Here is a 13162-nt window from a genome sequence, read left to right on the forward strand (position 1 = left end):
ATAAGAAAACAAAGAACTGATATCAAATTCAAAAATATCAAAATGAATCGAACAAGGGTATTCCCAAAATGTTATTTACTTGTGTTTTATAAAGACCTTTATTTAATAATATTCCATTTTCACCTATAAATCAATCTGAAATAGAAAGCAGTCGAATAATATTTCATGAAATTTGATATCAAATTGAATTTTCTCTCCTTTACATCCTGCTCTTTATCTACATGTCGAATTTATACAATAAAGTTATACATCTCCAATTCGTGAGAAAACTTTTTAACATAAAGTGAAATAGACGTTATGTGGTATAAACGCGGCAATTTTGAGCAAAAGTTTATGAAATGCCTAATATATGATTTCAACATTCTTAAATTAATTTTGTCATTTTGCATGATTATCTTTGGGGATTTAGATCTGTGTATGGAATGTCATATTTTAGCACGTCTAGAGTTCATGACATAATCAGACAAGGAACAACAAAACCCCGTATACTCTGCTTTAACTACTTCTAAGACGATCTTACTAACTACATTTATATACAAATGTCAGTATCACAGAAATCTGACCAATCAAAGCAAATTTATCTTACAATTCATCTTCAACAGCTTTCACCTCCTCTAGGGAAATAGTTTTGGCAAGAATTTGGTTAAGTTGATCTGTATGCAGCCTGGTTGGTATGTTATGAATATCAAATCGTTTTAGTAATTCACGTATAATGTTAGATAATTCGGCAAAGCGTTTATTATCGAGCATAGGTAACCTGGAGTGTTGTAGTTCATTTCTAGTCAGTCTTATGCGCTCAATATCATCTCCAACAGCTATGTCTGTAGACTTAATTCTTTGCCATTGGCCTCCCCATCCATTACTTGGAGTATGCTTATTATTTTTTCTATGCTCACTGTACAAATATGTTATATCACAATCTTTCCTAGGACGAATATTTGGTTTATCTTGTTTCAATAAATCATATAAAACATCAGTAAGATTATTCAGCACAATCATCCCCATTTTTGCAAAGTTGATCCTCTCATTATTGAACTGAAAATAAGTCAAAAGTTAATCTAAAAACGAAGTAACGTTTTCTGATTAAAAGAAATAAAACAGAAAAAAATTAAATCTGGTCTCATTACAAAAAAAAATTAAAGCAGAATTGTCCTTGCAATATTGAAAGAATCAAAATATCAGGTCTCCTCTGAGACATGGATGCAAATTATCAAAGTAGAATTGAATTGTCAAAATTGAAAAAGTTAATTGGGAATTTGATATTTTTATGTCCTTCATACGCCGCCTTTCAAAATAGCCGATTTTTAAATCAAATAATTGAATATTTAGATTAAAACAACTAAAGATAGCAAATAAAAAATGAGGAAATCACACATGTGTCGCATACTAAACAGAGTACGACTCAATACATTGACATAGTTAGCGTCTCCTGCTATGAATGCATTGACATGAATATCCATGCATCACTTAGAACTAAGACTCTTAAAAGCAGATGCAATAACCATGATTGCATGCCATCTTATCAATATCAACATTTATGTATATCATTGAATGACTATTTAACCAGAATATAATATTTTGATTTTTTCCTAGTTTTCAATGATTTACTTACATATAGTGCTTGACTCTGAAGATCTGACCATTCATGTCTTAATTCGTGCACGGTTATACACGTCTCACAGAAATATTCTGTATCCTCCTCTGTACTAAAATCATTTGATCCAATAACAGATTCAGGTTTTGTCAGACCACATTCCCATTTTTTCTCAAATTCCACATTTGTCATCTTGAATCTTGTACCAATAATCTTGTTCATTTCATCTGTAACAAAGTCGGCAATATATTTGTAAATACCCCTTTCTATAATAGCACGTTTCCCAAAGTCGAAAACTTGTACCAGAATAAGATTTGGACATGTTGTTATAAGTAATTTACTTAATTTGGTTGTTTTCCTTAATTCAAAGACAGCGGTCCCTCTGAAAAGAGCAATATCCCGCTGAGAGGTATTTTTTCTTTCTTCTTTTTGAAGGACACCTACTTCTGCAACATCATACTTCCTGCACAGTGAAGCAATCACATGATTCATTAGATGTGGTGGCAAAAATCTAAACTTAAAACATAACCAAGAGGACTTTTGACAGTTATCTTCTGACACATTAAACATTTTGTATATGTCACACTCAGGTTCGGCTTTAACTATACAAGGTACATAATAGCAAGATGTTTCTTCTGTAGCCTTTTTCTCTGATTTTAATGGTCGTATTATAATATCGAATTTCTCCATAACATTCAGGATATGTTCCTTGTGTTTGTACAACATGACTTCTTCTTTTTTGAATATATCCTCTAAAACTTCCCTATGCAATTTTCCTTTTTGATAGAATTCTTCCCAAAGTTGTTGATTCTGAATGCTTACAGCTCGAAATTCCTTTGCTGTAACTATACATTTGAATGCATCAGACAACCATTGTGTATCTAAAATAATATAATCTGGCAGATCTTCAAAATAAACCAGAGCTCTGATTTCATGATGAAATTTCAAATACAAAATGAGTTCTTCGTTTGTCAAAGGTTCGGATACTTCAGTAGAGATATGCTCCAGTTCCCGAAATTTAATAATTGGTAACTCCTTCTTTCTCTCTTGAAGACGTTTTTCAAGCTGAATGAATTTTAACGGATAGTCTTTATTCCATGTTCTCATTTTCCTGGCTAACTTTAAGATGTATTGTCGTATTTGCTGAAAAACACTGTTATCATCTTTTGTATTAGAAATATAAACTGTATCTCTGATATGTATGCGCTCATCATCTACCATATTATCTGTATATCGTAACAGTTTTTCTTTACATACATCTTCAATCTGTAAAATGAAGTGTTTTGGAAATGTCCGTTTAAAACGAAACTTGAGGCATCCTGTCAAAAGCTGTCAAAATGTTGAAAATTATCTATTGATAACCATATTGTTATTACCTATTAATTTAACATAACGAAATTTTCTAAATTTTACTGTCATTGTAGACAGTTTTTAAGCATTAAAAGAGAGGCGAAAGATACAAGAGGGACATTCAAACTCAAAATTAACTGACAACGCCTGGCTTAAAAAACAACAGACAAATATTTGTTAACAAAACACAACGTAGAGAACTAAAGAATGAGCAACATGAATCCCACTTTAACTGATGGTGATCTCAGGTGCTCAAGAAGGCTAGCCTGCTACACATGTTATATATAAGTCTAATTCACTTGGAAATATTATAAATCTTCAAATCGTATACAATTTGTCTTATTTTCTATAGTTATAGCCTTGGTGAAATAAAAGTTTAAATCCCACTAGAATTACAGAAAAAAAACCAATATGAAAGTGTGCTCATCTTTATGTGTACGTGTTCATTACCAAGTTTACCTCTTCTGTCTCTGATGTCACAGCATCTTTCCAAGTACCAACAATAACCACTGGTGGATCAAAATCATCTTTTGTTATAGTCTTGTCCTCACATTCATTTTGCATCTCATCCATTCTACTATAACAATGCATTGAATCCATCCAAAATCGAAATAAATCTACAAAGTAATGGTAATTGCAGAATGGTTTTACTAATTGTATACTACAGTGCTAGGATTTCGACGCATAATAGATACCTAGCAAGACAAACTTTTGACTTCCAGAACCCCATTTTGTCTATTCAACATGTTAAAGATTTATCAGTGACACTCGAATCTGAAAAGTTAAAAAGTGGATCCCGATAGAATATGAATTTGAAGAGCATTGAAGACCCAAACAAAAATTCCTAAAGGTTTACTCAAATACAGCTTTAGCAATATTAAAGAAATACACTCACAGGTATGGTTTCTATTGGTTTTGCTACCATGGATGTAATAGTAGGTAATTCAGGTATATATTTTGTTTGTATATTCTATAAAACCCATCCCTAATGAAAAATAAAAAAAAAACCAAAACAGCATTTTAGTAATAAAGTAGTTAAAACTGATTTAGAACATAAACCATAATTACTTATTGGAACATCGTTAAAGATCATACGCTTATGTTTTTTTGCAAATCAACAAACCATTTCTCATCACTTAGTCCTGGTATATATGATGAGTCTATTTACAACCACTGGGTCGATGCCACTGCTGGTGGAGATTTATTTCCCGAGGGTATCACAAGCCCAGTAGTCAGCACTCTTTGTGCTGACATGAGTTGTCATTGATACTGTTATACTTATAAATTTACTGTTTACAAATTTTTGAATTTTTTGAAATACTAAGGCTTTTATACCTCAGGCATAGAGTACCTTAGCTGTATTTGGCAAAACGTTTAGGAATTTTGGTCCTCAATGCTCTTCAATTTCGTACTTTATTTGGTTTTTTTTTTAACTTTTTTAGATTCGAGTCTTTTGTAGACGAAACGCGCGTCTGGCGTATACTAAATTTAGTCCTCGTATCTATGATAAGTTTATTGAAATACTAAAGACGTATGTGTCCCTACGGTGTAATACTAGGTCTGCTTAAAGAAAAAACTTTCAATTCACGCATTATTAACATCCCTTCCCTATTTAACATTTTTGCGAACGCAACTGTTTATAATTTTTGTTAATCGCTGTACTCTCGTGAAGCTTAAATGCTCTTAAAATGAATGTTTGAAATCATAAACTATTTCCACTTTAAATCTGTGTTAATGGTGACTATAGATTTAAATCAGTGTTTCTTTCACGGTACTCTGTGCCTAGTTGTATGCCCGCACTTTGACTACTATGAAGACGGTTTTATCTTTACCTTGTGCATCTTTGTCGTCAGCCTCATTGAGTTTTGCTACAACGAGATAAATGGCGTCTGGAGACAAAAAGGTTTGATGTGTGTGGTAAAATTCTTCATCACCTGCAAAATCCCATAACAATAATGTGGCATACTTTTCTTTATCGTTTAGATCAATTTTAGATTGTAGCATGGCTTCAATATCTTTATATGCTTCTTCTATCAACAGGTAAGATGGCTGGTTTTCAATGCCTACAGGATCTGTTTCTTTTTCAGACTGTAAAGAGGCTGCTTCTGATTCCTCTGATTCCCTCATATATAAGATAGTTTCTGATGAGTTCTTTCTATGCTTTTTGGCTGTTGCTTCTACTGATGCTTCCATTGGTCGCTTACGCTGGTTAATAAGGGTTTCCTCATACGGTTTTATCAGTCTTGCATGACGTTCAGTTTCTTCATTATTGCCTATGATTAGAATTAAAACTGTATTAAAATCTCTTTCTAATAATATTTTGTTAAAAATAGAGATACATATAATGAGGTCTAAAGCACCATAATGTCCAAATGGCATCATCAATCTTTTTCGCATTGCATAACCAAATCAAATCGATTAAAAATGCGAAAGGTCATTGTTTTGTACACAAAGAGTGTGAAAATCCATTGAAGATCTAGAGCAGTCAAAGAGCCCAAAAAGTTTTTCTTATATGTAGACGAAACACACGTCTGTCTTCCAAATTATCAGCCTTCCAAGGTATTTCTAATGAGTTATTCTATTGTTTGTTATGACAAAGGCGCGAATCGTATAATAAATATTTATGAGTGGCGCTCGATTCAGAATAAACCATATATTTCAAATACTTTGCAAAATACAGATCATATCTATTTAATATTGATTCACTTATAGGGTCTTTGCATCGGAATGAAACACATTTATTCTAAAACAAGTTATTGGCATGACTGACAGGGGTTAGGTTCTGCTGATATATTTCATGATGGTATAATACTAAACCTTTAACAGGAGGGATTGTGCTTGATATTGATATGATGAAGACATAATCTTTCAATCAGAGTTCTAGAGCTGGCATGTCAGTAACTGATATAAGTATTTTGATATTTATGCATTATTGTCATTTTGTTTAATTTCCTTTGTTTCATATTCTGACATCGGACTTGGACTTCTCTTAAACTGAATTTTACTATACGTATTATTGTGGGTTTGTTTTTTCTACATTAACTAGAGGTATAGGTGGAGGGTTGAGATATAAAAAAATACACGTTTAACCACGCCGCAATTTTGCGCCTGTCCCAAGTCAGGAGCCTTTGGCATTTGTTACTCCTGTATGAATTTTAATTCTAGTTTCTTGTTTATGATTCGAAGTTAGGTAAGTATGACGTCCATTACCACTGAACTAGTATGCATATTTGTTTAGGAGCCAGCTGAAGAACGCCTCCGTGTGTGGGAGTTTCTCGCTACATTGAAGAACCATTGGTGGCCTTCGGCTCTATGGTCGGGTTGTTGTCGCTTTGACATATTCCCCATTTCCTTTCCCAATTCTATTACCTTCTAATTTATACCATTCACCATCATCATAATTTGCATTGCATCTTATTTTATGAATTTCGATCCCGTTTGTGCTGGTCATTTCTCTGTTGTGTATTTCTTCTCCAAACAATCGTTTGAGTAATGAAGTTTTGCCGGCTCCCTTCTTCCCGACAATGACTAAACGAATATCCCTCTTTTTCTCAGAACCAGACTCCAGTAATTTGAGATACAAAGGAACATATTTTTTGTCCAACATCAATTTGATTTCAATCGGAACTTTGTCATCTAAAAAAAAATAAGATGATGTTATATAGACATTTGCTCTTATAGAAGAATGTTAACATAATCACAAAAAAGAAGACAAATGTTTATAAAGTAGAAATTTAAGATTGATAATTTTATAAATCGAACTTACTTTGCATTTTTTTCTATCTGTTTTAATGTATATTTTAAAGATAAATCATACACAATTTTAGTGAGTTAGTAAATTGAACACAAATATAAATATGTTTAACCAAAAAAATCTCAATGTTTCAACCTTCAACTTTTGGCGTGGATTGCCACTGTCCTGATGTTGTCGGGTTGATATCTTCAGCCAGTGTTGGCATTACTGTCTAAAACGATAAATTTAATTAGTTTGATTGATAAATCTAAGATAAAGCGCGGCAGATACAATTTTTAAATCTTTGTAAAAAATTGTATTTCATTTCCAAGAGACTAAAACAAAAAGCATTAAAAGGTTAAAATGAATACTAGATAAACAAATTAGTCTGAAAATACATTATTAATCAAAATCAGAAATAAGTGTTTCAACGGTCTGTTTTTTCCTGATTGTTAGCTTCTTTAACAAAAAAAAATGTTCATGACAACGTATGTTTTTTTAGGAAAAATAAACTCTTTCATTCAGAGGAGAACAGCAATAAATTTTCAATTGCCAAAACTAATATTCAAGATTACAATTTGAATCTTCATAATTTTGTGCTAGCATAAGCTGTTCATTATGTTATTCAATTGTATTGGAGTATTCGAAACACAGTACATAACCATTAGTAATGTATGACATTCAATAACGTGATGTTATCATAGCTTAAGAAAACTAACTCAGGTAAAATCTGATAAATGATAAGGCAGTATTTCTATGAGTTAAAATCATTGATGTAAGGTGCTTATAATTCGTTGTTTTCATAAACTACACCCAGATTGTAAAGGGCTTAGAACAAGATCCCAAAACAATGTCTTGTCACGCTGCATGATGTAATTGCAATACCACGAAAACCAGCTGGAATAACTACAATATATTTAGGATTAGCAAGTATGTACCTGTAAATACTCCATCACTTTATGATACCCGTGATTCCTTGCTAAAACATATGGTGTTTCACCCTAAAATAAGACAAATTAATAGATCGAAGATTCTTTTTATCTGACAAAAAGCTTTTTAACATCAGTAAGATTATAATAATGACATGTTTACCACACTGTTAATCCGTTAAAACACAAACCAGATTAATATCAACAGGTGACAAGTAGAAACCAATTAAAGTCCAAAGAAACAATAGTGACTCAAGATTACCTTGAACCATCTGACCGTTCTATAGTAGTTGTTATCGATTTATTTACAAACATATGTGTACAGTAGAAGACAAGTTATAGTTATCCCATGAGAACGCGGTGTGTCAGTGTAAGATCACCCGATAGCCGTAGGCTGAAGGGTGATCTTACACTGACGCACCAAGTCCGAGTAGATAACAATGTTACATCCCAGCTCTTCTTGACTACATGAAAAAAAATATTTACGCTTCATAACATCTAGTTCAGATTGCAATACAATTGTCATACAATAATTACAATTAATATATTACTATATAGTATATACCCTTTATTAGCCCCGGAGCACAATTTGTATCCAGTCGTCCTGATGTAGGTTGAGTTCGATTCCCCACGTCACATAGACACTGACATTTAGGGGCTTTTTTCTACATAGATTTTTAAAAGTAAATATTTATTCCGCATATTATTAAGCTTTATTGTGTGTTCGCCATTCCCGCCAAAATAGTACAGAACAATAAAAAAACATTTAGAACAAAGATACTCAAGAAATGGTGATCCAACTCAGATCACCCCTTTTTGAACAAAGTAGTTTGTTTAGTATATGATCGGTTGATTTTGTGTTGATAGTATACAATAAAATAACAAAAATTCCGAACTCTCAGGAAAATTCAAAACGGAAAGTCCCTAATCAAATGGCAAAATCAACAGCTCAAACACATCTAACAAATGGATAACAACAGTCATATTTCTGACTTTGTACAACAAATTTCTTATGTAAAAGATGGTGGATTAATCCTGGTTTTATAGCTAGCCAAACCTCTCACTTGTATGACAGTCTGTGATCAATGGATACGTTGTCCGTAGTGTATGATCGGTATATGATATATGTGTACTTAACGATCAGTAATTGGTTTGTTTGTGGTTTATAGTCAGTTGAATTTCCGTATGTTACGATTAGTTACTCGTTTGTATGAAGCGCATAATCAGAGGATGTTGTTTCTGTAGACTTTGTATATGAATTGAGAATGGTATGTCTGTATTTGTTACTGTGATTGGTTTAATTTTTCCATAAATTCAGCAATGCTATATAGTATGTTTCTTTTCCACTAATGCCTAATTAATTTTTTAATCTCCGCTTATTGTGTCTTATAGGAAGCACATATAATAAACAATGTATAAGATAAAGTGTTACCCTTGATGTCTTAATCGAGGGATCCATTCCTGCACGTTCTATCAACCATTTGGTCATTGGTAGATCTCCAGTCCAAGCAGAAAAATGTAATGCTGAATTACCAGTAATCTGTAATAAGATAAAGAAAAATTAGCTGCATCCGATTTCATCTGAGCAGATGCAAACCTACTGAAGCTAGCATTTTTTATATAATTATTGCTTGGCGGGCTGTGTTTATGACTTTTTGAATTTTCGCTGATAGTATGAATTATTGTTGAGGAGACAACTGAAGCCCGCATCCAGGTGCTGTACTTTCACGCTGCGTTGAAGCTGTGTGCTTTTTCTACTGTTTTGTTATGTTTTTGTGTCTTTGTGAATAATATGAATATTTTGATTTGTACATGCTAAATAATGTGCAAAAAAAATATTATCTGAACTGTCTGAACAGTAGTTAACTTATTGCAATATTTATGTGCCGTGTTTCTTTCAATCCAAGATATGAACGAACAATGACCTTCCCCCAGCTGATTTAAGATTAAATGCATGTTGGAAGCATCTCCGTGGTATTAATCAAACCTGTTATGTAAACAGACCCAGAACGACTGATGAAGTAAATTCAATTAAGAAAATAATAATAATAATAATTAATAATAATAATAATAATAATAATAATAATAATAATAATAATAATAATAATAATAATAATAATAATAATTAAAAACCAATTGTTCAGAGAACAATTGAAAGTCTTTCCACACCAAAGAAATTTGGATAAGAAGGTAGTTTCTTCATACTGATGCGATAAATAATGGTTTAATTATCTTTTTCAGTGATATAAGGGAGATAATATGCTACTTCCGGTGAAATGTATGTCACATCCGGTCTCATATGATAGCTTCTTTCACACTGATTCCAAAAATATATAGTTTCTATATTCTTTTGAATGTAGAATGGGAGATAATTGGCCACTTCCGGTTTGTTGGAAGTCATTTTTAGTCTTCAGTTATCTGTTCATGTATCTTTATGACAAAATATCTGGATTCTGAGTACTTTTATGTGAAAACATTGCAAAAAAAGCTATTTCCGGTTTTCCCAAGGTCACTTCCGGTAGCCATTTTTCAAGGTCATTTGTCACTTAACCTTTTGTATAAGGTCAAATGTCTTTATAATGAACTTAATTGAAGTTATTATCAAATAACCTCATATCAAGACATTTCAGGGGCATCAACTCCTATAAGATGCCATTTAATTGGATAAGACTAAATGTAGCATATCTTCACTACAATAAAGCTGACATTTTGCACTTGTTCTTTTATATGTATCTCTCAAAGTGTCAGAGAAAATGCAAAAACAAGCAAAAGTCACAATTGAGAACTTGACCTTGACCTTTGACCTTGACCTCATTTTCTAAGTAAGGACCTAGGGGACTCAAATAAAAACATTCCAGGGTTATACGGTTAACTGTTTATGAGTTAAATAAACATACCGACAAATTTATTTTGTAAAGGTAGATAACTCCTATAAAATTTCATCGAATCGCTTCGATCCAAATACGCCAAAAATTACTGAGGATGTAACGAACAATTTGTAAAAAGAATTTTGTCGCTATCTTGTTTTGTTACAAAGGAGATGCACACAGAGGATAAACAGTGAAAAGGGAGCTAACTCTTACATAGAAAATGGTTCGCCTTAGCAGGGTGAAATTTAAAAGCGCATAAACTATACGATACCATATGAGAAATATCTAAGCGACATATTGCAAAACAAACATTTTGCGCAAGAACAAAATTTGGCGGAAGAAAAAAAAGAAAAAAAATATAAAGCAATTGTTTTGAAAACAATTGTTAGGCAGTCTTTCCCCTCTGATGAATGGACAATTGATTTTTTTGATTTATTGATTTGGAAAAAAGGGGGGGGGGGGGGTATTTGTTTGTTTGTTTGTTTTTGTAAAGGGTCTATATTATTTAGTTACCGGAGAAGTTTCATGTTTAGTTTGGAAAGTTTTTCTTTTATTTTAGATACAGCGCGCGCGCAAGATTGAGGAGACATCACGTGACGCGGGTTTATATTAAGAAAAACTTAATCTTTTTATTTCTCTTTAGGTCGGGACGTTAAACAGACAACATGTATAGAGATGGAATGCACACAATGTAATTTCTTTTGTCATTGTAGGAAATTGACATTTTGATGAAAGTTCACAAGCAGTGCATGTTTTGGATTTAATTGAATCGGTGTAACTTTAAAACACATTTATTGATTATTTTCTGATAATGTACATTTTTCAGCACCTGTTTGTAACACAGATTAGTATTTCAATCTCGGAGCGGACATTTTATTGTAGGTTTTTACTGAGATTTACGGACCTAGCAAGCGATTTTTACGGCATTGCCATTTCTTTTTTCTAGGAAAAGTCTTGAGAGATATCTGCAAAAAGTTTTTTTATGAACCTTCAGGACATGTATGCCCTGCTGACTGCAAATTGTCAGATCAATTGGACTTGTAGTTTCAGAGAATATGTGGATTTTTTTTCAGAAGAGACGTAAGAACAATAATAAAATAAAAATTTTCTTGAATAATCGAGAGTTTGTTCCTTCAATATACTGTCATAAATAAACAGTCATACATATTGATTGATTGATTAGTTGGTTGATTGATTGATTGGTTGGTTGGTTGGTTGATTAAACACGTTTGATAGGGTCACTTAGAACAAGAAGAAAAAAACTTGCATCCCGTGTTAAACGCATGACACGGAAACATACATTAAGTGATTGATTGGTTGGTTGGTTGGTTAAACACGTTGGTTAAACATGTTGGTTAAACACGTTGGTTAAACACGTTGGGTAGGCTCAATTTAAACAAGCGAAAAAAAAACCATCTTGGATCCCGTATTTAACACATGAAACAGAAACGTGCATTGATTGGTTGATTGGTTGGTTGGTTGGTTGGTTGGTTGGTTAAACACGTTGGTTAAACATGTTGGTTAAACACGTTGGCTGGTTAAACACGTTGGATAGGCTCAATTTAAACAAGCGAAAAAAAACATCTTGAATCCCGTATTTAACACATAAAACGGAAACATGCATTGATTTATTGGTTGGTTGGTTGGTTGGTTGGTTGGTTGGTTGGTTAAACGCGTTGGTTAAACATGTTGGTTAAACACGTAGGCTGGTTAAACACGTTTGATAGGCTCAATTTTAACAAGCGAAAAAAAATCATCTTGGATCCCGTATTGAACACATGAAACGGAAACATGCATTGATTGATTGATTGGTTGGTTGGTTGGTTGGTTGGTTGGTTAAACACGTTGGTTAAACATGTTGGTAAAACACGTTGGTTAAACACGTTGGCTGGTTAAACACGTTGGATAGGCTCAATTTAAACAAGCGGAAAAAAAAACCATCTTGAATCCCGTATTTAACACATGAAACGGAAACATGCATTGATTGATTGATTGATTGATTGATTGATTGGTTGGTTGGTTGGTTGGTTGGTTAAACATGTTGGTTAAACACGTTGGTTAAACATATTGGTTAAACATGTTGGTTAAACACGTTTGATAGGCTCAATTAAAACAAGCGGAAAAAAAGAGACCTTGAATCCCGTATCAAACACATGAAACGGAAACATTGATTGATTGATTGATTGATTGATTGATTGATTGGTTGGTTGGTTGGTTGGTTGGTTGGTTGGTTGGTTGGTTGAAATTCAAACACACATAAAACTGTTTAAATAGTGCCAAAACCACATAATTTGATGACCTTGACCTTTGACCTTGTGACCTTCGTCAAGGTCATTGCTCCACAAGGTCATTGCAAAAGACCCTATGGGTCAAGGACCTTTTGTTTAAGAGTTTTGCCTAAAAATGGCTTTTTAAAAACCATCGATGGGAGTTATGTCCCTTACATGATGGTAAAATCAATATAGTCATAATGTAAAAAAGTTGCCCCTTGAAGTACCAAGCATTTTTCACTGCTTAATTTTTTTGTATCTATAACCGTTCAAGAATTATAGGGCAATGAAAAACTTATAAAAATCTAAAATATGACCTTGACCTTTGACCTTGACCTAATTTTCTAAGTTAGGACCCAGGGGACTCAAATAAAAATATTCCAGAGTTATACGGTTAACGGTTTATGAGTTAAAAA

General features: G+C 32.9%; 1 protein-coding gene and 1 long non-coding RNA gene across 2 annotated transcripts in view; both read right to left on the reverse strand.

The window, feature by feature from the left end:
• Positions 1-582: 582 nt before the first annotated feature.
• On the reverse strand, positions 583-6903 carry LOC139504419 (uncharacterized). Its single transcript, XM_071294502.1, has 6 exons — positions 6834-6903; positions 6314-6580; positions 4777-5217; positions 3404-3561; positions 1613-2860; positions 583-1035 (listed from the first exon to the last, which is right to left on the reverse strand). Exons 1-6 carry the CDS (start codon positions 6901-6903, stop codon positions 583-585), a joined length of 2637 nt encoding a protein of 878 aa, XP_071150603.1.
• A 709-nt stretch (positions 6904-7612) lies between these two features.
• Positions 7613-13162, reverse strand: part of LOC139503805 (uncharacterized) — a 90797-nt gene continuing 85247 nt past the window's right edge. The window contains exons 2-3 of the long non-coding RNA XR_011659195.1: positions 9039-9146; positions 7613-7678 (exon numbers count right to left, since the gene is read on the reverse strand). This is a non-coding gene — a long non-coding RNA (uncharacterized lncRNA). The remainder of the gene's footprint in view (positions 7679-9038; positions 9147-13162) is intronic.

Source organism: Mytilus edulis, chromosome 14, assembly GCF_963676685.1.
Source record: "Mytilus edulis chromosome 14, xbMytEdul2.2, whole genome shotgun sequence".
In the NCBI taxonomy this organism is placed as follows: domain Eukaryota; kingdom Metazoa; phylum Mollusca; class Bivalvia; order Mytilida; family Mytilidae; genus Mytilus; species Mytilus edulis.

Coding starts and splice junctions, on each gene's coding strand:
- LOC139504419 (XM_071294502.1), bottom strand. CDS start 6,903: ATGCCAACACTGGCTGAAGATATCAACCCGACAACATCAGGACAGTGG. Junction 6,581..6,833: donor ATCCACGCCAAAAGTTGAAG/GTTGAAACATTG, acceptor ATTTTTTTTTAG/ATGACAAAGTTCCGATTGAA. Junction 3,562..4,776: donor TGACGACAAAGATGCACAAG/GTAAAGATAAAA, acceptor ATTACTTTGTAG/ATTTATTTCGATTTTGGATG.